Below are 27,417 nucleotides of genomic sequence, written 5' to 3'. Positions count from 1 at the left end.
TGATAAGTCAGATTGCATGTTGCATTGTCCATTTGAAAATATCCCTGGTGATAGGGCAGATTTTGTGAAAAATATGTTTGAATACCTAATCTACCTGTGCATATGTTTTTGTATGTATGGACAAATCCCATGAATAAACTTTATACTAGCTGATGTGGTCCACGATGATAGAAATGGGATTTTATTCTGGGTTTTTTTTAAAAAAATTGATTGCTAGATTTTTATTTTAAAGTTGGCAGCTTTGTTATCTTCATAAAGGAAACCACACTTTTTAAATGTGAAAGAAAGATTATTGAAAAGTGTTACCAGATGCACTTACTATATTGCTATAGTCTTTAAATCAAAAGCTTTAAATAATAAGCTGTCTTGAGGAATTGCTTGTATACCTTTTATGATTATGATGATTAATTGCATTTTATTTTATTGGGGGGGGGCTGTGTCCTCACAAAGCAATATACAATCATGAGGACAGGCAGGAAACAAAGATAAGAGTGGCCACATTAGCAAACATACAAGATACCTTGAAAAGCTGCTCTCAGGTATGTAAACTAATATAACATCAGAATAAAGGAAGCAAGGAAGAGCTATAACCTGAATGTATGAACAGAAGGGGGAGGATGTCAATAGGGAGTTCCATAGATTTGAGACCACCACCGAGAAGGCCCTACCTCTGACCAGTTTTAACAGTGGGCACTTGAGAAGGACCCCTGAAGCAGATCTTAATGAATGGGCAGGAATGAATGGGTGAAAGCGGTCCTTCAAAGAACCTGGTCCCAAGCTGTTTGGGGCTTTAAAAGTTAAGACCAGCACTTTCAATTGGGCCTGGAAGCTTATTAGCATGCAGGGAAGCTGGCATAGAGGTCTGTTTTCAAGTTCCTGGACCCCACCAGCCTTCAGGTGGCTGCATTTTGTACTAGCTGCAGATTCCATCTTGTCTTCAAAGGAGTTGAAGTGCGTTGCAATAGTCCTGTTTGGAGGTAACTAGTTCATGGATAGCTGAGGCCAGATCTAACTGCTCGAGCTAGGATTGTAGCTGGTGTACAAGCTGGAGTTTGTAGAAGGCACACCTTGCCACAGCACTATCTGCCAAAGGCTAAGGGACAGAACAGAATCTGTTCACCCATGACTACCTTCTGCTCACAACCATTGAAGAAGGATTGAGACCACTGTAATATTATACTTCCTAAGCCCAGGCAAGACAGATGGTACCAAAAGATACCATTGTAGATGATATCAAACGTCCAGCGGGTTACACTCTCCATCCAGTTCTTGGTGCAACAAGTCAGCCAGCAGGGGACCAAGGCAATTTCCATTCTGAAACCATGTCAGAACCTGACTGGAATGGATCTAAGTAATCAGTTTCTTCCAAAACTACCTGGAGTTGAGAGGCCACCACCCTCTCCAAGATCTTACTTAAGAACAGAAGGTTTGGAACTAGATAGTAGTTGTTTATGTTCAAAGGGTCTAAAATTGGTTCCTTTAGAAAAGGTCACACTACTGTTTCCTTAAGGGAAGGAAGGACCACATTTTCCTTCAAGGAGAAATTCACTAATTCAAAAGTCCAAGCCTTCAACCCCACCCTGGATGTTTTGAATAAAACATGATGGCAAGGATCTAGGGGGCTGCATTCCAATGTCAGATGGGGCCAAAGGCAAAAGGAGTGGGGCCAAAACAAAAAAAAATGTATCAGTATATTTTAGCTTAAACCTCTTACTATCTATAACTAAACCCTACGTGAGGAATTTCAACCTTTTAGAATGGGAAGAAAACTGCAGAAAAGCTGGGAAACCACCAAATGATCAGTGGTTGGGGGAAAGGGGTGTGGCCATCTTGGGAACATCGGAGGGATGGATTGGGATCCCAGGTGGGCTGGAATTGGCCCCCAGGTCTGAGGTTCTCCAGTCCTGCATTACAACTTGACAAGATGGTGCACTAGCTGCATCCATCTTTGACCCTGTTAAAACCATGGTATCGAAGTATGAGCAATTTTATCTGAAAAATGCATTGCACGGGGATCACAGCGAGCCATCGAGGGCTCCAGCAAATCCACTGGATTTGTGTGGGGCGGGTTTTCACCACCCGAAACAGCTCCTCTGGCCAGCATTGTGTGGATGCAATGGCGGCAGAGAAGTAAGATTTCTTTGTTCCTATCACTAACACAAAGTAAGTGCAAGGATGGGCTCTTACCTGTGTTTGGTCATGCTCACAATGAGTTTTCTGCCATCTGCGCACTAATTGTCAGCCCAATTGCTTCATCACTTTGAACTCCTCAGAGTACTAAGGAGCTTATATGCCTCTGTGAGCTGGTTGAGTATGCTTGGGAGGTCTATCTCTGATTCCTAGTAGCAGGTATAAGCACTCAAAACTGGCAGGCTGTGGGGCAGGGTACCTGATCAGAGTGGTGGAGTCCTTATATGAAGAGTCCTGGCTGCATTTACATCCTGAATCATTGACAGAAAAATTCTAGGGGGCAAACACTTAAGGGAATGGATGTATGTTGTAAAGAGTAGTATTAAGTCATTTGCAGTTGAAAGCTGAACTGTAAGTAACTAGCAAATGGTCAAGCCAGAAGTCAGAGCTAGGAAAGACTTACTACTGTTGCCCAGGCAAAGCCCAGCCTAAACAAGAAGCCTTTATAGCTCTTTTCTTGTGGAGAATCAGTGATCACTGAACAGAATTACTCCAGTTCTTTACTGTCTAGGGAGCAGCATTTGCTGGCGACACTGGTGGCTCACCACAGTGGCAGCTGTGCAAAAAGCCACAGGCTCCGGATTCTAGTCCTGGCAGCTCCTAACATTTTGCTCCTGCCACGTGCCACGAGATCCTGTTCCTTGAAGAAGCAAGCAACCAAGCGTGATTGGGCAACTCATTTGATTTAAATATTTAATATTTCCTTTATTAGTTTCACAGATCCAGAGAAGTAAGATTTGTATTATTTAGTACTGCTCATCATTTTTATTTGTTCTGGTTTAATTAGTAGTAGCATGGGGGGGTATAAATTTGCTTAGAACAGAGTAGGCTGTGGTTCACTGAACACTGGTGTGATGTCAGTGGAATTTAAAGCAATCTGAGCATAATGTAGGTCTTCAGGTTCCTCAGTTACATTGGCACCTGCTCTCTAATACTCAGACATTATTCTTCATGTTTAAGTAATCAGAGAAGGGATTGCATATAAGTGGCTCTAGACACTGTCACAAATAATGCCATCTGGCTTCAGTACAAATGCATGGGGAATCTGAAGGCTAAAGGGCTTGTTCTTGGCACTGGTTCATTGAGCTTGTTCCTTTATCAATGATATCAGACTTCAGATGAGAATTTCTTGCCACCACTTCTTCATATGTGTTCCCAGTTTTAGAGAAATGGTGTGCGTGCGTGTGTGTGTGTGTGTGTGAGAGAGAGAGCGGATAGTTCTGTAGAGTACTGAGGAAAATACCATTTATATACTTTTGTCCCAACCTATGTGAAGATATATGATTGAAATAACAAAGTACAACACAAAGTACAAGTTTGTTGCTCCCTTTATAAATGAAAACCTATGCATGATGTGGGGTTTTACTCTGAAACATTAAACATGGAGGTTGTCATGTTGAAGCCATTTGGCTTTCACATATCAGTATTCAAGAGTCGCAAGGTTGGCATTTGCTTCCTAGCAAATGCCAACAATGCAGTTTTAACAGGAATGCAAAAGTGTTCCGGAATAAAGAAGTTGGAAGACCAAGAGAAACTGCTTCCTTGCAACCATGTTGATTATTAATTATATTCAAGTAAAGTCTCAAAATACTCACTGAAACCCAGTTTTGGTTGCTGTAGGACCTCATCAGTTTTGAAAAATTGGGAGCTAGTGGGAGTGGGATTGCTTACATGGGGAATGGGGAACTGCCTGCCCTGCAGGCTGGATCAGGGCCATGGCACCATTGCATCTGGCCCATGACCTCTCCTCCTTGGCTCCACTTCTCTCGATCCCACTGCAGTTTCCTCTTCTGCCACTGCAATCAATCACCCACCTCCTCCTCTGCCTCTCCCACAGCTTCCGCAATGCCACTATAATCTCAATTGCATTCTGAGCAAATCAAATGGAGGATTGCTGGCCATTTGGCCATGTAAGAACAACAACCCTTTCCAGGTTTTTTTTATCACTTTCCCCCCTGAGTTGGAAACCACATTACGTAAGGTATCACATTGTGACACTTTGATCTTGAAACTCCTTTGGAATACATTGTTTGGAGATTTCAGTTATGATCACTGTATAAATGTTAAGCGAAATCAGCTGTTGACTGTTATATTTTTAAAATATTTCATTAAAACGTTGTTTTCCCTTCCATCAGCAACTTATGCGGGAGCGACAGCAGATGGCCAGCCGTCCCTTTGCTTCTGTGGACGTAGCACTTGAAGTGGGAGCTGAGCAAACAGACTTTCTGCGAGGGCCATTTGAGGTAGGAACTGTGGTGCTGACAAGGGACCATTGCAATTTGCATATTTATATTGCTAGTCTCATCTGCATCTGCTTCTGAAACCAAGAAGAGTATGATTACCTGGAGCTGACAAGTTGCAGCTACATATGTTGTGCCATTTTCGAGGCTCGTCGTTTCAGTAGTATGACATGAGCAGCAACAAAAGCCACTGGAGAATCCATTAGCTTAGGCTAGAGTGACAGTCTGCTCACCTGGCAGCCCTTTCTTGGTGGATAAGAGCCGAAGGAGTTTAAGAAGCACGTATTAAACAAGCCTCATATTTAGTCCTCCGAGTACACAGTGCCCCCTAGTTAACAGTTCACATCTATCTTAATTAACTGAGATTGCTCTTTAAAATGAGCTTTGTGTTGCATTTCATTATTCTAGCTTTATTTGTGAGGTTTGGAGAGTGCTGTCTACAGAGTATGTTGTCGTTTGTGACTAATGGCTACGTTATGACATTTTTATTGTAAAGGCAGCACTTCGAAAGAGAAATTATAATATGCTAAGCAATGTAATACTGTATTGGAATAGTGTAATAATGCATGAAATAGATTCTGGAAGACTCACCTAAAAATAAAAAGAGAACGACAAGTTGAGGATGATAATGACTAATCCAGCTAGGACTGGCTTTTATTCAGTCATAGTCATGTATTTCTGTACCTTTATTTACAGTATTTTGTTTATGTTCATTAATGTATCTTTTCTAGGATCAAAATAATGGCTCTGAAATTCTCCCAAATTATGGATTAGCTTTTATTATTTTCAGTTTTCCTTAGAGCTATTTTTTCTCTTGAGGTTCTCAGTGCCCTCTTTCCATAGGTGAGGTAGGGTAGAGCTTGGAAATGAACCTAAAGCTTTTCCAGGTAATTAGAAAACCTCAAGAATACGATCCCATGTTTGGATAACTTATCATAGGACTCAATAGAGTGCTCTTTCCCCTCTCTCTCCACAACGCCCTAGGCCATTACAGAGATTGTGAGATATGTGCACACTTTGCATATTCCCATCTAGCCATCCTGTCTGGATTGGTGAAAAGTAGTTGGGCTTGAAGCTTGATTAACTTGTATGGAGGTATAAAGGAGATCTAGACGGATATGTAACAGGCACTCAATAAAACCCAGTGTGCCTCCTGTGCATCAAGGAAGTGGGAGGGAAACAGGGCTCTGTTGAATCCTTAGTCAATCACCCCACATGAAGGTGGTGTGACCAACCTTGCATGGTTAGTGGCCTCAGATTTTGTCTTTTTTGCCACATATATTAGTCCAGATAAGCTGTAGGGGAGTGCAGGTAGTGTTCCTCATATTTTAGTCCAGATAAGTGCAGGTAGTGTTCCTGTAGGGGAGTGCAGGTAGTGTTTCTACTCCTGTAGGGGAGTGCAGGTAGTGTTCCTCATATTTTCCTTTACCCCGTCCCCTTTTTTAATAATTAGATGAGCACTTCTGCACTCGAGTGGTACCACAACAAGGCAGTGCTCAGCCTCTAAAGCAGGTGTGGGCAACTTCTGAAAGCCCAGGGACCTCACTCCTGCCCCCGCTACTGCCAGCATACCGCCAAATTTGCCACCACATTTCAGAAGCGAAGCACGCTGGTGGCAAAGATACCTGCAGTTTTGCTGTACAACAAGGCATGTGGGACTCTTCTGGAAGCACGGTTGTGTTTAAAACAAGGCCTGTGCTCCCCGGGTGCCTTGCTTTACAGCAAACCACAGGGTTTTTGTTTTGTTTTTTTTGCTGCTGTTGTTGTTGCCACAGCAGCAAATTTGGTGGGGCTGGTGGTGGGAGGAGTGGGGCAACAAAAAAAGGTTTGGGAGCCTGCATATAGCCTGAGGGCCACAGGTTGCCCTCTGAAGAATTAAAATATATAAGTGAAATTTCCAAAACATCACAAAATGATGGGCATGGGTTAGCAAGTGGTCTGCTCATCACAAATAATGTCACAACTACTAATATAGATTATTTATTTATTTATTTATTTATTTCTATACTCTCCCAATAGCCGAATAGATACCCACTACAGCAGTAGAACTGTGTTTGTTGTGCTAGTTGGGGGGGGGGGGAGATTGTATTAATATGTTGCTTCGGGTCCTGTGGAAATGTGAATTCTCCAAAGAACAGAGGCGCTTCCTTGAGGAAAGACACTTAGAGCAATGAATTCCAACAGCACATTTATTGTACTATAAGCAGATCTCCTAGAAAAGCCTTTACATGCACCTAGCTGTGGAACTGCTACAGTACAGCAGGCTCATGATAAGCCCAAAGACTAAGCTCTTACCGAGGTAGGTTTTCAGTCCTTCCAATAAAAAGAGGCTAATGGCAATATTTATTGCTGACATAATTTGAGTACTTTCAAAGTAAAGTGCATTAAACCAATCCCTCCTTCCAAAAAGCTGTGCTAGAATGTGACCAGGGAGTGCAGCTGTCAACGCCCCCATCCTCAGCTGCCTTGTGAATTTCTCTTTTGGAGAAACAATGGGAGGCTCCAGGCTATTCAGGCTGAAGACTTGAGGTCCCTGTGCTGCATACAAAACTGGAGTTTGTGTAATTCATCTGGAGAGCAATATTGTTATGCTCTATTTGGGTGGGAAGGGACAGAGTGGGTGGTGGGAGCACAGGCATGGATTGTTTACTTACTGCTTATTTAATTAAACTTTAGAAGTAAGCATCAAAAGTTAATTGCTGCCTTTTTCTATGACATGTTTTATTTAGAAACTAATGGATGTAGAAGCTAAAATATTTTAATTATGTTTTTTAGAGTGTTTATTAGTTTCTTCTTTCTGGTATAAGCATATTCTTCTAATTGTGTTAGTACTCGCTGCTTGGAAGTGTTCTGCTGAGCCTGATTAACATATACAGGGTCTGGATACCATTCAACTTTTTCCACTAGAGGTCTGCAATCTGCAGCAATAAGGTGCATTGCACTGAATATTAAAGTAATATGGTGCAATGTATTGATTGGTCTGTGGTGTCTACTGCATAGAGTTCAATACAAAGAAAGAGCTTTGTATTATACAATTAAATTACAGGTCTGTTTTGAACTTATAAAAGCAGAGTAATAAAAATTACATTTGCTCTAAATTGTCACCATTCTTAGCCTGTGTAGTTGAGTTGTGCTTATATTACTCAAAAGGCTACAATAAAAGTATTGGGAACAGTCTGCCAAACAATTATTTCATCATTCCTTTATGGAACTTGCAAGGAAGGAAAGGTCACTGCAACATCCTAATTAAGTTTGTTTGGGGAAAAACCCTCTATTTTCTATTTCTGTCAGCTGACATCAGCAAAATGTATGCGTATGCATAACTGGCATAGCATTGTGGCTGTTGAATATATTTTGAATAAACATGACACTTCCCTCTAAATTCCTTCCCAATAGACTCTAATAACATTTGCATATAGGGCTCACCCTGGAAAAATAAAACCTGCCACTTATAACAATAGCATAATTGCAAGTTGCTTTCACATTGACCCCTTTCCCTAACCTTCTTGTAGTGTATCTGATTCAAGGCTGATTTAAATCAGATATAAAGTCAGTGCTACTCTCCTATTGACATTGTAATAGTTCTGTCACTTCCAGTGGTGTTATATTGAACTGTGGGTCCTTTGGACAAAATGTAATGTCAGGATAACCATTACCCATGCTATAGGTATTCTACTTGTTTCGCTAGTAAAAATGTTGCACAATAATATTACCTCTTGCATATATCACATTGTGCATTTGCACAGTAAGGATGCTTTTATCTTCATGTAACATTGATTATCAGGTACAGACCCTTTACTTGTGTGTGTGTGTGTGCGGGGGTCATGTTTCCCAGCCTTGACCTGTCATCTGGCTCTGAAGAGGACTCAGAGGTAGAGGAGACTCCTTCCATTAACCCGGCTCCTGCTATGCCAGGGCCTTCCAGGCCAAAGGATGTGCCTACCTGACTCCTCAGATGAAAAGGTCACTTCCCCATTAGAGCTTTCACTGCCCCTTCCCCCCACCCCATAGGAGCCAGCGACTACAAATTGGGCAGTAGTCCTTTAGGAAACAAACTGCTTCTCTGAGGGGGTGGAACTAACTGAAGGTCTTGAGCTGCTGGCTTTTATAAGGCTTCAGAAAACCTTCGACTGTTGCAGAGTCAACAGCTCACCTTGACTGAGTCTCACCTAACTTGGAGCAGGACAGGGTACTGAAAGACCCTGCCTGGTCTAACCTTGCCATGCTAATCAGCACACCAAACCTGACTTGACCTGACTTGACCAGTCACATGGGACTTGACCCCACTTGGCCTGACCTAACACAATGGTACTTGACCTGGCCTCACTGGATGTGACCAGACCTGCCCCAATGTGGGACTTCTGTTGACCCTCCTTTCTTGGATGTGCCTTGCTGGTTTCAACACCTCTGGGTGCCTTGAACCAAGTTGGACAGGACAGGGTGATTGTATGCATTCAGGGTCCACTTTTTTGGTTACCATCTTAGCTTGCCAGGTTTGCTTGAAATTTGTCTATACATGTGACTGTATAAAATTGAAATATATTATCAGGAGGAGAAAGAAGATAACAATGAAATATACAGGCCTAGACAAAATGACTGTCACTTCCTCAAAAAATAAATGGATAAATCTGGCTACCTTGGGCATTTGAAAAGCATGGTCAAGGTAGGAGCTACACATCTGGCTCCAGAAACTAGGGCATGGAACGCTATTTCAGGATAGATAAAGATAACATACAATATGTGAAGAGAAGCTTTGAGCAATACAGTATAGTGTCAAGCCACTTTCCTCCTGAGAGCCAAATTCAGTTTCGGAGAAGCTCTCGGGGGCCACATTCCTGTGGTGGGTGGGCCCAAGGCTAAAGGGGTTGGGGTGGCAAAATACCAGCATATTTTAGCTTAAAGCTCTTACTGCCAGTATCTCAGCCTTTGTGCATTTTGTTGGCTGCTCTGCAGGCCCTTTTTATAACTGAATGTGTGAGATACAAATGATAAAGGACCTACTCAGGTGTTCTATTTGTGGACGAAGCAAATGTATGAGGAGAATGAGTGCTCCAGCCCTGCCCCTCTCCCTTCTCACATTTAGTACCCTCTACTCATGGAGGTTGACAGTCTGAAAAGGAGAGCTTCCTGGATCCGTGGAGGCTCTCCACATGAGTCAGAATGCTGAAAAGTATGCATCCTGGCTCGCGTGGTGAGCCTCCATGGATACAGGAGGCTCTCCTCTCCAGGCACATAGTTAAACGCACTACCACAGGATGTAGTGATGGCCACCAATTTGGATGGCTTTAAAAGGGGGTTAGACAAATTCCTGGAGGAAAAAGCTATCAGTGGCTACTAGTCTTGATGGCTGTGTGCTGCTTCCAGTACCAGAGGCAGTGAGCCTATGTAACTTGTTGCTGGGGAACATGGTGGGGGGAGGGGAGGGTGTTGTTGTGCTCATGCCCTGCTTGTGGGTTCCTGGTTGACAGCTGGTTGGCTGCTGTGTGAACAGAATGCTGGACAAGATGGACCCTTGGTCTGATCCAGCATGGCTCTTCCAATATTCTTATGTCTGTTATCCTTCACAGGTAGAGGGTGAAATGCGATGAAGGAGAGGGGTGGGGATAGAGCATTCCTTCTCATCATGTGTTTGCTTTATCCATATCTAGGATTCCTGACTACAGATTCTGTGAAATCCTCGAGTCAGAATATAGAATATAGAGAAGAAGAAAGGAGGCACATTTAAATTTAAGATGGGGGATGGGATTTTTAAGTAAGTTTCTAGTGATGCCTGTGGAGAAGCTGAGTGAGTAGAAAAGAAGAGGTGGTTGTATCTGTGTTCCATGATGTAATAGGTACAGTGATGGTCAGGTGACAGGTGGGGGGAAGATGTGAATTGCAGTGTTGACATGGGTATGATAATTCTTGTATGTGCATAAGAATAAAGAGTTTCTATATTACATAAGAGATCTTGTGAATACTTGAATGAAAGTGTATGTGAGTGCAGGGGTTCTCACTTCATTACAAGGGATCTTGCAAGAAATTGAGCAGCTTTCTGCTTACCCATCCCTGTACAGCACTACCTTTGACTGTAGCAGCACCCCGCCCCCACCCCCCAGTAACAGCACCCATAGCAGTAGTGTGTGAGGAGGAACGGGTGCTGCTGCATCCCTTTAAATGAGTTAAGGTGAAAGAGACAGCAGATATGCCTAGAGCAGCATGTTTTCCTGAGTTTGTTGTTGGAGAAATGTTGAAATTATGAGACACGGATTCAGGTGGAATATTGTAGCAGCATTCATGGTCTGGCAGATTCGTGGAGATTATGAATGTGAAGAAGAGAGGTGTTGAAAGAAGAGGTACCAAACTGTAGCGTGTTTTTGTGCGTGGGGTGGTGGTGGTGGAGGAGGAGGATACTGGTGAGGTGTTGTGAAAGGTCTGTTTCTACCTTTTGGTTCCAAAGGACTGAGGAGGCAAGTAACAAGACTCAAGATAAGTAAGGTTATATGTATTTAAGGGAATAAAGCATATTTTGGTCAAATACCATGTATCCATAGGCCTCTGGTGCCAATTATGAGGGTGCTGGTGGTGATGCTATTTCCCTAGATGTGTTTTTGCTATTAATGTGCCATAGAGATTTTATATTTCTTTCTTTCTTTCTTTCTTTCTTTCTTTCTTTCTTTCTTTCTTTCTCTCTCTCTCTCTCTCTCTCTCTCTGTCTGTGTGAGAGAGACAGACAGACAGACACAGACACAGACAGAGTGAGTGAGTGAGAATCTCCCAGTCAACTCATATTGGGACCTTACATGTGTGATATCTTTCCATGTATATATTTAAAATACAAGTATATGTATAATGTCAGTTCCAGTGTGAATTAAGGTTATTCTCCTGGACTGTAGAAATAAATCCATTTATTTTTTCCTGTTAATAAAAGTGGTTAAAATAAGTTTCAGAAGTCTGACATAAGGCAAGGATCAAGTGTTAAAGCTTGAGCCCAATACTGTTGGCTGTCATTGTCAGGATTCCTTTAGCCCCTACTATATTTCAACACAGAAAACAAACACAGATAAGACGCTTCAGTCTACAGCTTTTAATCTATTACTTCACAGGGTCATACAGATGCAAATTCTCAGTGACTCTCAGTCTACAAAGGAATGCCTTCAGGGGAATTCAAAAGGAAGTTACGAGAGTTTCCTGCCGTTTGAAGAGGAAGGCGGTCTCACTAGCCTAACTTAAGGGGGGAGGTCCCTCTCTCTCATGAAGCCTCTGAGCGCAGCTTTTCATGCAAGGCCAATCGAGTAGACCATCTAAGTTCCACCCCTGCCTTCTCTCTCTTTGCTCTGCACCTGTGTCTGGTGTCTATTAGATCAGACTCCCCAAACCCCGCCTCCTTCTGTTCGCTGTCTCTCACAGAGGTGTGTGAGGAGGGACCCTCATCCTCAGCCAGCTGGACTTTTGTAACCTGAGAAGCTGGCCCAGTCATGTCTGGACTAGCCTGGGAAAACACCTCCCCCATGTCTGGCGGTTCTCCTTCAGAATCTGAACTGCTATCCCACTCCCTGCACTCAGAAACACCCCTGACAGTCATTATGCCATAAGTGGCTGTTGAGAACTCAGAGATTTATTTAAAGTACAATAAGATTCTTGAGTACTTAAGTTTTGTGCATTCAGGTGATTGAAGTTTATACTAACCAGCTAATTTCCTGTTTTCTCTTGCCAATAATGTGGACTTTTTTTTAACTTGCTTTGCAAACAAATTCAGTTTTTGCTGGGCTTATTTTCTTGTTTAATTTAAATAATTTAATGAGCAATTTTAAAATCTGCAACCCAAGCATACTTGATTATTTTTTTATAAAAGGAAAATGGTATGTGTGAGTGATCAGCAGTGCACTTACTTTATTCCTCTGACAGGAAAAGGTCTGCAGAAACAGGAAGTGCATCTTTCAACCTATTCCTCATAGGTTATCTCACTGATCTGTTTCATAGACCCTTTTGACCTCTGTTTCTCTCCTATATAAAAGGCTATGTTTGTTGGCAAATTAACAGTGTGCATCTTCACTGAAACTCATAACTTTTGTTGTGAAAATGTAACCATGTCACCTGTCAAAAGAGTAATGGGCATAAGCCATTGAGTATAACTCTTTTGCAAATCCCGTTGAAATAACATGTTGCACAGTAGAAATGCTTCATTGCTAATGCTACTAACTGTGTAAATTCAATGGAATTTGTAAAGGGGATATTGCAATCAAGCCTGGGTCCTTGCTTACTGGAAGGGGTGGGGTTGTTCCCATCACTCTCTGCATGTGAATTGTTTTCATCTCAGAAGGTTATTGAGTAGATACGTACATCTGCAGCTCCCATCAGCCCTAGGCAGCGCAGCCAATGGTGAGGGAGTTGCAGTTTAACAACGTTTGGAGGACCACAGGTTGCCCACCCTGATCTACTGAATTGTGGGGAGTAGAGGGCTGCACAGCAGCGTAAGGAACTTGACCCTTGACCATGCCTCTTTGGACTATGCCCTTGTCTCTTGGACCAGTCTTAACCATGCCTGTTTGGACAACAATCCTGCCTATAAGTCCTTGGACCATGTTCTGCTTGCTCTGGCCTCAACCTTGTTTCAGTATCCAACAACCATGAGCACACCCCTGCTGAAGCCTGATAGTTCCTTTGGAGCAGTCAAAGAAGGACTGCATGTCACTGTTCTTGTCAAATATCTCTGGGTTCCAAATATTTATTTGTCCCAGCTATGCTTGGATAACTCATAGATAGGACTATGAAATCTTCTCCATTCAGTATACCCTAACATTTGTATAGAGAATGTGTGATCATGGATGCCCTTTCAGGTTCTCACAGGGGATTTCCACAGTTATTGCTGCACATTTTCATTCCACCATGTTCATGGGGATCACTTCTGGGAAGTCATGGCTGTATTTGTTGATAGGTCAGACTGCATGTTACATTCTCCACTAAAATACATCCCTGGTGATAGGGCAAATTACATGGAAAATATTTTTGAATACTTGATCTAACCAACTTTCAATATATGATTTGAAGTCAGGACATCAGATCCTACCTTGTCTTTCAACACCACCAAAGTGGCTGCAGTAGCTAAAAAAATTGGTAAACAATAAGGAGCTGGAAAGTGTCATCAGTACTCTTAGAATCTCTTAGAGAATTAACTGCTACAAGGCATTCTACATGGGGTTGTCCTTGAAAAGAAGTTCCCATTATTACAGAATGTCTCCTAATGGGAGTAGACCACTGAGAACGTACAATATTGGTGCTGAAATGTTTGCACTTCCTATTTGCTTCTGTGCTGTATTCAAGGTGCTGAGGGGTTGACCTATTAAGCTTTAAATAGTATGGGACGTAAACCTTTTGGAATGCTTCCTCAGTGCTGGGCTTCAGGTTTTTGAGGGCCCTTGGGCAAGACACCCTCAGTGGGCCTCCTCTCTCAGTTAATCTGCCTTCTCACCAACATTGTCACCAGCTGCTTTTTTCTCCTTTCCTTTCTCATGATTGCTACCACTTGCTTGCCTGATAGGCAGAGAGCTGGTGAACAACTACGTAGTGTCATCTACTGCTTCTCCATTTCACCACCACCAATGTCGGCCACAGCGAGAGACAGGTGAACAGGCCAATGTCAGGAGCGCCCTAGCTGCCTCTTGCAGTCCCCAACAATATCCAACTCAGGACACAGACGACGAGGAATTCTTTCCGAGACTTTATTCCTTTATTACTTTATAATTCTTTCAGAATACTAGTCGCTAGCGCCAAAGCAAGGAACAGCACTGGGGAAAGATAGCAGAGTAGCCTAAGCTCCAGGTAAGGCAGTTGGTCCCTGTTTGAAGGAGAATCACGGGAAGACCCTGAATTCATGGGCTAGGGAGAGATCCTCCCTCTTTCCCTTGGGTCCTCGGGACATGACTGTTGTTTGCATGCCAAACGAGCGCTATGCCCCCTTTCGGCGCCCTCCATCTGTCGTCGCTCCCTGCGTCTGCACCGAGCATCCAGCAAGCCCCCCTCCAGCGCTCTCTCACTGCCAGGGTCACTATCTATCCCAGGAATGCTGACAGGAGGAATCTCTGCCAGCTGCTGTGCTTGTGAGAGATGAGCGAGCTCCTCTCCCACAGATTGCTGTTCTTCCTCAGAATCAGAACTGCTCTGGGGCTCTATGGGCTCAGTTTCCACCCTGCAGCCAGTTGCAATGGTGAGGAGAAGCAACTCCAGGAGACTCTTGTCAGTGGGCCCCTGCTGGGGTGTGGTCCCTCAGCAGGTGCCCAACCAAGCCTACCTGTGATGGCAGCCCTGTGCTTTTCCATTTATGAGCCCTTCTTTCCATTAAGTTCCCCTGTGGGGATCCCCTTCTGCACATGTAGAAAAGGATTTTATTTATGTGTATTTACTAAAGCATTTCTACTCCATCTTTTCAGCCCACACAGACCACATCCCTTCCAAAGAGGCTCATAATCTTAAAGAAAAATGCAGGGGATGATCATGCTCTGTGATTCAGATTTTTGGAGACTTTTTTTAAAAAAGCCTAATTGGTGCATGGGGAGCATTTTGGGGAGAGGCTGCTGCCAGGGAGGGGCTAGCCCCAAGCACTGTGATAGCCCCTCAAAAAACTGCGCAATCCATGCTGTAACTAGACTTTTTTAAAGTTTCTATTGGTACCATGAGAGCTTTTGAAATGCTTAATTGCCTCATGGGGGAGATTTTCTGGAGGGGGTCATTGCAGGGAGGGAAGGACTAACCCTTTCCTTCCTGAGTACTGAATCCCCCCCTTCAAAAAATTATCCGTAGTGCCAAAGGAGGATAACTGCTGGAGAGTGAAGTGCTAACCCTCCCCAAGAATTGTGTCCCTTCAAAAAATTACCTCCATGCTGCAGTTAGGCTCTTTACAAACTTAATTGCAGCATGGGAGGGATATGCTTGTGTGTGCGTGCATGAGTGTATGGTTGTCTGTTAGAAAAAGAGAGACAGAATGAGGTGAATGGCATGTCTGTCTGTGTGAATAGAGTTTATGGGGGGCATGCATGTCTGGACAAGCACATATGGGGCTGGAGCCAATGCAACCCTTGGATTGAAAAAGTTCCTCACCCCAATCTAGGAATTAGTTAGGAAGTGTCCAAGGCGTCTCTGCATTCAGGATGGTATACAGCACTGTTCTGTTCTTCGTTTCTATTCTTTTTCTCTCCTTCTTTGTCCTCACTGTTCCACAACATCTTACTGAATATTTCATCAGTCAGAAAATTACAATGACTTCACTGAGTGTTCAGCTCTCATTATGTCGCCTTATAGCTTGGTTGGTGGTTTGTACACTTGGTTAGTACACTTGCCCAGCAAAGGTGGCCTGTAATCAGACCATCTTTTGAGGATTCACACATCTCAAATCCATGAGGATCTCCACCATGACATGAGCATTTTGTGGTGAAAATAAGGGTTGGGTGATTTCAACCCACAACACTTCTGCTGTCCTCCTCCTTTCCTTCATTTCTGCTATCTCCTAATAGTTCCTAATGTCAGTTAAATCATTACTCTTCATTGTCTATCCACTGAAATCCTGTTCTTTCCTTACTTACCTGTACTATTTCTTGCAGTTCTATTTATCACTTTGACTACCCAGTCTGTACTGTAGTCACTATAATTGTGCAGCCATATGCCATTCTTGCCCCAGGAAATAGAAGATTGTATCAGCCCATTTTCTGTCATTTTTCTAGCTTTCTTCCTTCTCCAAATCCAATTCCAAATTGCTTTTCTACCTTTCTGCATTTCCACTGATTTGCTCAACACTTTGACCTCAAAACATACAATATCAAGCCCTTACTCCTCGCCCCCCATCTCTTCATCCAGTATGTTTTCCTCTAACTTGTCATAACTCTGTGTAGCTAGAAATTGCCCTTCCACTCAGGCTGCCTCATTTATCTAGAAAATGTTTTGTCTCTCAGGCTATTGAATCTCTTCATTTGAGATATTGCTTCAAGACCTTTCTTTTTTCCTTAGCTAATGCCAGGTTCTTTCTGAAAAACATTTTGTGATACCTTGATGAAGGGTGTTATTTTCAGAAAATATATTCTGTAGTTCTTTTACTGAGGAATCATGCTTGCCTCAGACAAAAAACAGACTTTTGGCTTATACCCCAAAAGGATTCCACTTGTTCATATAACATACACAAAAGGAAAAGCTGTCAATCTTGTTGCATGTATATTTGAGAGTTCTGCATTATTTATTTTCATATTCATTTGTCCTATAATAACTTTAAAGCTGTAGCTCTCTAATGATGTTAAATCCAAATCTATATTTTGACTCGGCTCCCTGATTTTATATTTAAGCACACAAATACATACTAGACATAGAATTAATCTAGTTACAATACACACAGTTACTATGTCTTGTAATTTGTTTAGTTTTTCTGCATCTTCTGCAGTAGGGGGGAAAGTGAAAGACATAGGCTCATGTCAGGATAGGAAAGTCTCAGATTTTCTATTGTTGCTTTGCTTATTCAATACAAGTGATCTATTAATAGCCCTGCCTAGGAAGAGCTGCCCCTTCATAGATCACTGCCTTGTTGTGGCGAAGGGGCTTGCGTAGCTCAGTGAAGCCATAAGCTATGCCATGCAGGGCCACCCAAGACGGACAGGTCATGGCAGAGAGTTCTGACAAAATGTGGTCCACTGGAGAAGGAAATGGCAACCCACTCCAGTATTCTTGCCAAGAAAACCCCATGGAACGTATCACAAGGCGAAAAGATATGACGCCGGAAGTTGAGCCCCTCAGGTCAGAAGGTGTCCAATATACTACTGGGGAAGAGCAGAGGGTATTTCCAAGTAGCGCCAGAAAGAGTGAAGCAGCTGGGCCAAAGCCGAAAGGACACTCAGCTGTGGATGTGTCTGGTGGTGAAAAGAAAATCCGATGCTGTAAAGGACAATATTGTTTAGGAACCTGGAAGGTAAGATCAATGAATCAAGGTAAGCTGGAGGTGGTCAAACATGAGATGGCAAAGACGGGCATGATAAAGAACAAAGAAGGCATGGACCTAACAGAAGCAGATGAGATTAAGAAGAGGTGGAAGAGGTGGAACGAATACACAGAAGAACTATACAGGAAAGATCTTAATGTCCTTGATAGCCATGATAGTGCAGTCCCTGAACTTGAGCCGGTTATCCTAGAGAGTGAAGTCAAGTGGGCCTTAGGAAGCATTACTAACAACAAAGCTGGTGGAGATGACAGTATTCCAGCTGAGCTGTTTAAAATCCTAAAAGATGATGCTGTTAAAGTGCTGCACTCAATATGCCAACAAATTTGGAACACTCAACAGTGGCCACAAGACTGGAAAAGGTCAGTTTACATTCCAATTCCAAAGAAGGGCAATGCCAAAGAGTGTTCAAGCTACTGTACAATTGCGCTCATTTCACATGCCAGCAAGGTGATGCTCAAAATCCTACAAGCTAGGCTTCAGCAGTATGTGAACCGAGAACTACCAGAAGTACAAGCTGGGTTTTGAAGAAGCAGAGGAAGTAGAGATCAAATCGCCAACATTCGCTGGATCATGGAGAAAGCAAGAGAATTCCAGAAAAACGTCTATTTCTGCTTCATTGACTACGCTAAAGCCTTTGATTGTGTGGATCACAACCAACTGTGGCAAATTCTGAAAGAGATGAGAGTACCAGACCACCTTACCTGTCTCCTGAGAAACCTGTACGAGGGTCAAGAAGCAACAGTAAGAACCAGACATGGAACAACCGATTGGTTCAAAATTGGGAAAGGAGTACGACAAGGCTGCATATTGTCGCCCTGCTTATTTAACTTATATGCAGAGTACATCATGAGAAACGCCGGGTTGGATGAATCACAGGTCGGAATTAAGATTGCCAGGAGAATGATCAACAACCTCAGATACGCAGACGATATCACCCTAATGGCAGAAAGTGAAGACAATCTAAAGAGCCTCTTGTTGAGGGTGAAAGAGGAGACTGCAAAAGCTGGTTTGAAACTCAACTTTCAAAAAACGAAGATCATGGCATCTGGCCCCATCACTTCCTGGCATATAGAAGGGGAAGAAATGGCAGCAGTGACAGATTTTATTTTCTTGGGCTCCAAGATCACCGCAGACGGTGACTGTAGCCATGAAATTAAAAGACGCTTGCTCCTTGGGAGGAAAGCTATGGCAAACCTAGACAGCATAGTAAGAAGCAGAGACATCACTTTGCCGACAAAGGTCCGTCTAATCAAAGCTATGTTTTTCCCAGTAGTAACGTATGGCTGTGAGAGCTGGACTATAAGAAAGGCTGAGCGCTGAAGAATTGATGCTTTTGAACTGTGGTGTTGGAGAAGACTCTTACGAGTCCCCTGGACTGCAATGAGGTCAAATCAGTCCATCCTAAAGGAAATCAACCCTGAGTGCTCATTGGAAGGACAGATACTGAAGCTGAAGCTCCAATATTTTGGCCACCTAATGCGAAGAGAAGACTCACTGGAAAAGACCCTGATGCTGGGAAAGATTGAAGGCAAAGGGAGAAGGGGACGGCAGTGGATGAGATGGCTAGATAGCATCACCGATGCAATGAATATGAACTTGAGCACACTCCGGGAGAGAGCGGAGGACAGGAAGGCCTGGCATGTTATGGTCCATGGGGTCACGAAGAGTCGGACACGACTTAACGACTGAACAACAACAAAAGGAAGAGCTGACTCTATACACACATTTGGCTAACTCTCTGGGACACAAGGCTTTTTATTTTGCAGTTTACCAGGACTTCTGTTTCCACATTCTAAGCAAGATAAAGATCAGCTCTTTACACAGGCAAGCTGAGAGCTTTGGCTATTGTGCAGTATAGAAATAAATAAATAAATAAATAAATAAAAGTTCTCTGCAGCCTCAGGGTGGAGAGTGAGAGGTGAATCTGTGGGTGTCCTGTGGGATTCAAGTATCTCTCTCACACACACACTCTCTCTCTCTCTTCAAAGCAGCATAGGGTGTGTGTGGCTTCATTGCTGTCAGCTGTTTACATGGGGTGTTGCCATTTTCTTCTTCCTACCCCAACCAGCTCTGTGCTTGCTTGGAGCCTCTCATAGCCCAGCCAAGAAAACTCTCCTCCTAGCCCAGGTCAACAGGCAGACACACTGGGAAAGTGGGGCGTGGGGGGTGAAGGGCAATTGTGATTTTCCTGCTCTGCCCAATGGCTTGTTCTTCCCAGGCTGTGGTTATAGCAGAACTGCACATTTACACACAGTCATTAAAGTGGATTACATTTCAATAGTGGATTATCTCAGTCTGTTTCCCACCTCCCAGCTGAGCAGAACAGAGCAAAAGAAGCTGCTCTACCTGGTCTAGGGACTACAGAAGAAAGCAAGCTCCCAGAGAGCAACCGGTTAGAGCAAGCAAACAGGGGGAGCAAACAGGAGTTGGCCAGGGGAGCTGCAGTGGCAGAAGAGACAAAGGAGACAAAGGCAAAGAGTGAATAGAGGACCAGGCACAGGCTACTCTAGAACAATCAGGAAGCTAGACACAAAAAAGGAAAAGAGGCTATGGAAGGACAAGACTCTGCAGTAGCGGTGACCTGCAAGGTGTGTGCTATCTAGGGATGGCGGAGAATTTCTCCACGAATCTTCGGGAGGCCGAGTGCTGACGCATTCGGCCCCCCGAAAGTGTTGGGGAAATTCTCCGCCGGCCCCCGGCCCCCCCCCCGGGATGGGACTTACCTTCAGCGAATGTCCCTCTCGGCGGCGGGTCCCGGCGGCGTTTCGGCGGGGGCGGCGGCCGGTCTCCCAACCAGCTGCTGCCGCCGCCATTACAAAATTAAAAAGTACAGTTAAAAAACACACACACCCGTGATAGGCTACTTGACGATTTACTTAGCCTATCACGGCTAGATTTCCAAAGTCAGCCGTGATAGGCTACGTAAATCGTCACGTAGCCTATCATGGGTGACTTTGGGGGAAAAAAAAGCGCGTATGCAAATGGTGGCGCCCCATGGGGTCCTTATTTGGACAGGGGTAGTCTACGTAAAGATTTACTTAGACTACGGCGAAAATAAGGGAAAGCTATTTGCGTAAAGATTTACGTAGACTAGACGTGCCAAAATAAGGAACGCAAATGGCGGCGCCCATGGGGCGCCGCCATTTGCGTACACGCTTTTTTTTCCCCCCAAAGTCACCCGTGATAGGCTACGTGATGATTTACGTAGCCTATCACGGCTGACTTTGGAAATCTAGCCGTGATAGTCTATGCAAATCGTTACGTAGCCTATCACGTGTGTGTGTTTTTGTTTTTACTTTTTTTTTCGTGGCTGGGGAGACGGGGTGCTCCTTCCCAGCCTGAATTTCGCCGGCGAGGGATGGGGCACCTCCCCCCCTCGCCTGAACTTCGGGGGAGAACTGAAGTGCCTCCCCCCCACCGCGAAGCAAGCTGTGGGACAAGGTAAGTCCCTTTCGTCCATCCCTAGTGCTATCTTTGTTTTCTTGCCTGAGAACAACATGGCCTACACCTGCAACAAGTGCAAGTTGATCACGCTGCTGGAAGAAAAAGTAAGAGGACTGGAGTGGCGAGTGGTGACCCTCCAGGGAATAAGAGAACACGAAGAATTCTTGGACAGAATGGTGGAACTACAGCAGCAAAGTGAAGAACAGAAGCTTGAAGAGCAACAGCAAGCTGAGGCAGAAGAGGAAAATGCTGAGGTGAGGAAAAATGAAGTAGAGGATACACCTGGGGAAAGGGTGACAGCTAGGAGCAGAAGAACTAGAAGACACTCAGCATCAGTGGAGGCAGTGGAACTAGGGAACCATTTCCAGGTACTTGAGGATGAGACTGGAGGACAGCCTGCAGAGGAAGAAGTACAGGGGAACCTGCATGAGAGCAAGCAAGAGGCTGAAGGTCAGCCAAGCAGAGGTGATGAAACCAAGGCCTACAGCTACAAGAAGAGAAGAGTAGTAGTAGTGGGAGACTCCTTGCTGCATGGGATCGAAACCCAAGTATGTCGCGAAGACCCATGGACTTACCATGTATGCTGTCTCCTGGGAGGATGAATTACAGACATGACTGAAGGGTTACCTGCACTCATAAAGCCCACTGACAGGTATCCCTTTCTTCTCATCCATGTGGGAACAAATGATACTGCCAAGCGGAGCTATGAAGAAATCATATCAGACTTTGAAGCTTTGGGAAGCAAACTCAAGAACTTTGGGGCCCAGATAGTTTTCTCATCCATCCTTCCAGTAGTTAGAAGAAGGATAGAAAAGGAAAGAAAAATACTCTGGGTGAATGACTGGCTACGAAGGTGGTGCTGACGAGAGAGATTTGGATTCTGGGACCATGGGCTATACTTCCTGGAAGATGGACTATTGGGAAGGGATGGGTTGCACCTCACAAAGGCTGGGATGAATGTGTTTAGGCACAGCATGAAGAACTTATTCAGGAGGGCTTTAAACTGAATGCTACAGGGAAGAGACGTAAAGTTGGGAGTAACAATGGACAAAGGCTCATGCACCGCAACGGAGTGCACAGCTCTTATAGCGCCCAATAATAGTCTTCAGACACATGTAGGAAGAAAGCCAGACCATGAAGCACCTGGTCTTCCATGTCTAAATACTAATGCCCTATGTCTAAATTCCATGTCCCAGAGTATGGGAAACAAACAGAACAAACTTGAACTCTTAATACAGAAGGGAAATTATGACTTGATAGGTATAACTGAGACTTTGTGGGATGACTCTCATGACTGGAATAGAGCAATTGAAGGATAGAACTTGTTCAAAAAGAACAGGAGGAACAGAAAGGGAGGTGGAGATGCACTATATGTTAAAAATACATCTCTCTGCACAGAAATACAGGAGGATGAGTTTGGTAGCCCCATCGAGGGCATCTGGGTTAAAATAAATGCAGCAAAGAATAAAAGGAATATGGTGGTTGGAGTCTACTACCAGCCACCCAATCAAATAGAAGATGAGGATGAAACTTTTGAAAAGCAAATTGCCAATGTTTCAAGGATGTATGATGTAGTAGTAATGGGGGACTTCAATTTCCCTGATATTTGTTGGGAGACAAATTCCGCAAAACATGGCCCCTCCAAGAGATTCCTGACTTGTGTTGCAGATAACTTCCTCCTACAGAAAGTAGAGGTAGGAACTAGAGGACCAGCTATCCTTGACTTGAATCCTAACCAACAGAGATGACTTAGTGGGTAAAGTAACAGTTACAGGAACTCTGGGGGAAAGCGACCATGTTATACTTGAGTTCATGGTTCTAAAGGAAGCAAAAGCCGAGTGTAGCCAAACCTGTACTCTGGTTTAGGAAAGCCAAATTTAATAAACTCAGAACAATGATCAGTAAGGTCCCATGGCAAGCGACTCTAACGAGAAAAAGAGTCCAAGATGGGTGGGAGTTTTTAAAAAAGGAAATTTTCAAGGCACAATTACAAACAATTCCAACAAGAAAAAAAGGAGGAAGACAACAGAAGAAGCCAATGTGGCTTCACACAAAGCTTAGAGATGACCTGAAAACAAAAAAGGACACATATAGGAAGTGGAGAGAAGGCCAAGCAACAAAGGAAGAGTACAGACAGGTAGCACAGAATTGCAGGGATGGCGTCAGGAAGGCTAAAGCTGAGAATGAGCTGAGGTTAGCGAGGGATGCTAAAAGCAACAAAAAAGCTTTCTTCAGCTACATGCATAGTAAAAGACAGAGGAAAGAAATGGTGGTTCAGCTATTAAATAAGGATGTCAAAATGATAACGGATGACAAAGAAAAGGCAGAAGTGCTCAATTCCTACTTTGGCTCAGTCTTTTCCTGAATGAGGGTCTATGAGCTCCCTGGCAAAGGCGAAGTACAGACTGAAGGGGCAGGATTGCAACTTGAGATCTATAGGCATATGGTCAAGGAACACCTAATTACTGTGAATGAGTTCAGATCTCCAGGGCCAAATGAACTGCACCCTAGAGTAATCAAGGAACTGGCAGAAGAACTCTCAGAACCATTGTCTATTATCTTTGAGAAATCATGGAGGACGGGTGAAGTGCCACATGACTGGAGGAGGGCTAATGTTGTTCCTGTCTTCAAAAAGGGTAAAAAGGAGAAACCTGAGAACTTCAGACAAGTCAGTCTGACATCCATCCCTGGGAAAATTCTGGAGCAATGATAAAGCAATCCATCCGTAAGCACCTTGAAAACAATGCAGTGATTGCTTGAAGCCAACATGGATTTGTCAAGAACAAATCCTGCCAGATGAATCTGATCTCATTTTTTGATCAGGTAACCTCCCTTGTGGACTGTGGGAATGCTGTGGACATCATATACCTCGACTTCAGTAAAGCTTTCGACAAAGTGCCCCATGATCTCCTGATGAGCAAACTAGCTCAAAGTGGGCTAGATGAAACAACAATCCGGTGGATCCACAGTTGGCTACAGAATCGTACTCAAAGAGTGCTTCTCAATGGGATCTTCTCAAACTGGGGAGAGGTCATGAGCGGGGTACTGCAGGGCTCAGTCCTGGGCCCAGTGCTCTTCAACATTTTTATTAAAGACTTGGAGGAGGTGCAGGGAATGCTGATCACATTTGCAGATGACACAAAATTGGGTGGGGTAGCTAATACTTTGGAAGACAGAAACAAAAATCAAAGTGATCTTGATAGACTGGAGCCCTGGGCAGAAAACAACAGAATGACATTTAATAGGGATAAATGCCAAGTTCTGAACCTAGGAAAAAGAAACCACATTCACAGTTACAAGATGGGGGATATGTGGCTCAACCACACTACAAGCGAGAAGGAACTTGAAATTGTTGTTGATCACAAGCTGAATATGAGCCAACAATGTGATGTGGCTGCAAAAAAGGCAAATGCTATTTGGGGCTGCATTAATAGAACCATAGCTTCCAAATCCCGGGAAGTACTAGTTCCCCTCTACTCAGCACTGGTTAGGCCTCATCTGGAGTACTGTGTCCAGTTCTGGGCACCACACTTTAAGAAGGATGCAGACAAGCTGGAGAGGGTTCAGAGGAGGGCAACAAAGATGATCAGGGGACTGGAAACAAAGCCCTATGAAGAGAGACTGAAAGCATTGGGCATGTTGATCCTTGAAAAGAGAAGACTGAGGGGAGATATGATAGCGCTGTTCAACTACTTGAAAGGTTGTCACAGAGAGGAAGGACAGGATCTATTCTCAATCATCGCAGAGTGCAGGACATGAAATAATGGGCTCACGTTACAGGAAGCCAGATTCTGGGTGAACATCAGGAAAAAATTCCTGACTGTTAGAGCAATACAACAATGGAACCAATGACCTAGGGAGGTGGTGGGCTGTCCCACACTGGAGGCATTCAAAATGAGGCTGGACAGCCATCTTTCGGGGATGCTTTGACTTGTATTCCTGCATTGAGCAGGGGGTTGGACTTGATGGTCTTGTAGGCCCCTTCCAACCCTACTATTCTATGATTCTAGGATTCTAGGTGGTGGTGGTGGGGATTGCGAGATAAAGATAAAAAACAGCTGTATGTGCCCTGGAGTTTGACGGCATCATGTAAATGACCTGCAAACTTCGCGAGTGACCAATTACGAGTGCATTATAAATGCCTTGTGTAAAAAGACAGCTTTTGTTTAGAATTTTTTCCTGCCTGTGATGTGTTCTGTAATCTGTATATTCCTACAATTCATTTTCTGAACAACTTGCAGCAGCTGTAATCACATATTCACCTGGCATGTGGAGAGTGCTGCATAGAGCACTCTGCGAAGATGCATTGTGTTTCACTTCCCCAATTGCCCCCAAAGTTGACATAAATGAACTAAAGGACTCAGTCAGGTGGCAGAATCCACTATTCCTGCAGCTGCTGAGGCCCAGTACCTGAGCAGAGCCCAGCAGTGCTAATGCCTATCCTACATGCAGCAGTGAGCAGTCAGGCATTAATGTCCCAGAGTGAGACTAGATCTGGGCATTGTGGGAAAATCAGTGGTCCTGCTGCTTGCCACAGCCATCAGCAAGCCAATGAGTGGAGCACTTTGCCAGCCCACCCCTGCTCAGGCCTGGCACCAGCCATGGATTTGAGGCAGGGCCCCCCATAATTTAAGCCAGTACTGCCATGAAATCTGGCTACTGCCATATTAAAAGGGCAGGAAGAAAAAGGGGGATTCTCTGTGCCCTGTACCGGCAGCCATTCTGAAACTGAGAACATGATTTGTGATTACTTTTCCCTAGGGATAGCGGAGAATTCTGTCACGGATCTCAGTGAGGCCGAATGCCAGTGCATTCAGCCCGCCGTAATCCATGGGGGAATGAAGCCATCCCATGAAAGCTGCGCGAAATGGTGCACCTGCCTGGTGCCATTCGCGCTGCTTTGCAAATGACGGCCGCATCTGCGGCTGCCATTCGCTTCATGATTTTTGCCGTGAAAGGCTATGTAAATACTTACGTAGCGTATCATCGCTAATGCAGGGATGCCATTTGCGTCCCTGCGGAGACCGTGATAGGCTACATAAATATTTACGTAGCCTATCATGGGGGAAAAAAGGGAACACAAATGGCGGCTGCTGTAGCCGCCACCATTTGCGTTCCCTTTTTTCACTGTGATAGGCTACATAAATATTTACATAGCCTATCACGGTGAAAAAAAGGGACACAAATGGCGGCGGCTACGGCGGCCACCATTTGCGTCCCTGCGCAGCCCAGCAGCAGCCGGATGTTGCTGAGGGCGGCCCCGGCCAGCTGGCGGCTCCACGGAGTCACCGTAGAGTGGAGCTGGCCGGCAAGGATTTCGGGCGGGAGGGATGGAGCACCTCTCCCCCACCGCAGATGTCACGAAACGAAACAGGTGAGTTGTTTCATACATCCCTACTTTCCCTTACATCATTGCACTTGTACTTGTAGAAGCTCTAAGAGGCAAGACTTCATTAACTGTGAGTGTAGTTAGAATCCAAGTTCAGATGCATGCACTCCATTCACTTGGATAGTTGTCCAGGCTGCTTCTGTCAAATCCAGCTCTAAATTTGCACAGCAGAATTTTCTGCAACAAGCAGTTTTTTAACATGTTCTGGTTCACAGTCTTGGAGGCTAGCTAATGTAGAAACACTACATTGATGCATTGATGCATGAGAATGGAGGGCTGATTAAGAGAGGCAAGAACCCATGGCTGCGGCCTGAGCATACAAACCTTTTAGTGTTCTTCAATATTTTCTATTATGTTCTGTCTGCACTTTTATTTCCAAAGTGCTGAAAATTTAGACCCTCCCTACACTAAAGTGGCCTACACAATATAAACTAAAGTCAACTTAGGGATATGCCTGATCTTTTCTGATCTCGGAAGCTAAGTAGGGTCAGCCCTGGTTAGTACTTGGATGGGAGACAGCCTGGGAATCAGGCTTCCTGAACTGAGGAGGGGGTTGGACTCGATGGTCTTGTAGGCCCCTTCCAACCCTATGATTCTATGATTCTATGGGAGGGGACAAAAAACCAAAACAAATTAGACCTAGACCTAAACCTAGTTTTTTTAAAAGTTAATTCCTCAGCATTTCAAAAAAATCATTTGCTTAGAAGTAGTTCTAGAACAGGGCTGGGCAATTTGTGGTCCTCCATATGTTTTGGCCTACAACTCCCATCATCCCTCCTCATTGGCTAGGCTGGGTAGGGCTGGTGGGATTTGTAGGCCGAAACATCTGGAAGGTCACAAGTTGCTCACTCCTGGTCTAGTGGCTCCACTGAGGACCTATTTGCACATCCTTTCCCCTCATGGATTTTCTCTAGGGAGACAGTGGTAGTGAGCCTTGGGCTTATGCTCATTTATATGTGTCCTTCTCTGACCTTGATGGGAAAGGTAAATGGTCAAAACTGGATTTCCTATGATTATTTGGACTCAGGAGCTTCCCAGAACCTAGAAGACTACACACTGTGTGATGATGAAAGCAGGAGCGAATTGGGTATAGGAACATGTGAATTAATGTGAGCCCTAGGGCTATTTCCAATGTCTCCCTGAGAGGAATTCAGGTGGGAGAGTAATATAAGAAAAGGGCCTGACACTGTCCACCAGTG

The 27,417-nt window shown here is 44.2% G+C and overlaps 1 protein-coding gene across 3 annotated transcripts in view; it reads left to right on the top strand.

Annotated features, from left to right (window-relative positions):
* Positions 1-27,417, top strand: part of ATRNL1 (attractin like 1) — a 920,708-nt gene that overhangs the window by 671,021 nt on the left and 222,270 nt on the right. For all 3 annotated transcript variants that reach the window (XM_084846134.1, XM_084846135.1, XM_084846136.1), the window contains one exon: positions 4,326-4,433. In XM_084846134.1, the coding sequence (XP_084702260.1) occupies positions 4,326-4,433 (108 nt within the window). The remainder of the gene's footprint in view (positions 1-4,325; positions 4,434-27,417) is intronic.

The sequence above is a fragment of the Heloderma suspectum genome, chromosome 3 (assembly GCF_057233095.1).
Source record: "Heloderma suspectum isolate Gila_16-S chromosome 3, 16-S_ref, whole genome shotgun sequence".
NCBI lineage: Eukaryota > Metazoa > Chordata > Lepidosauria > Squamata > Helodermatidae > Heloderma > Heloderma suspectum.
This window is presented reverse-complemented; position numbering and strand designations above follow the sequence as displayed.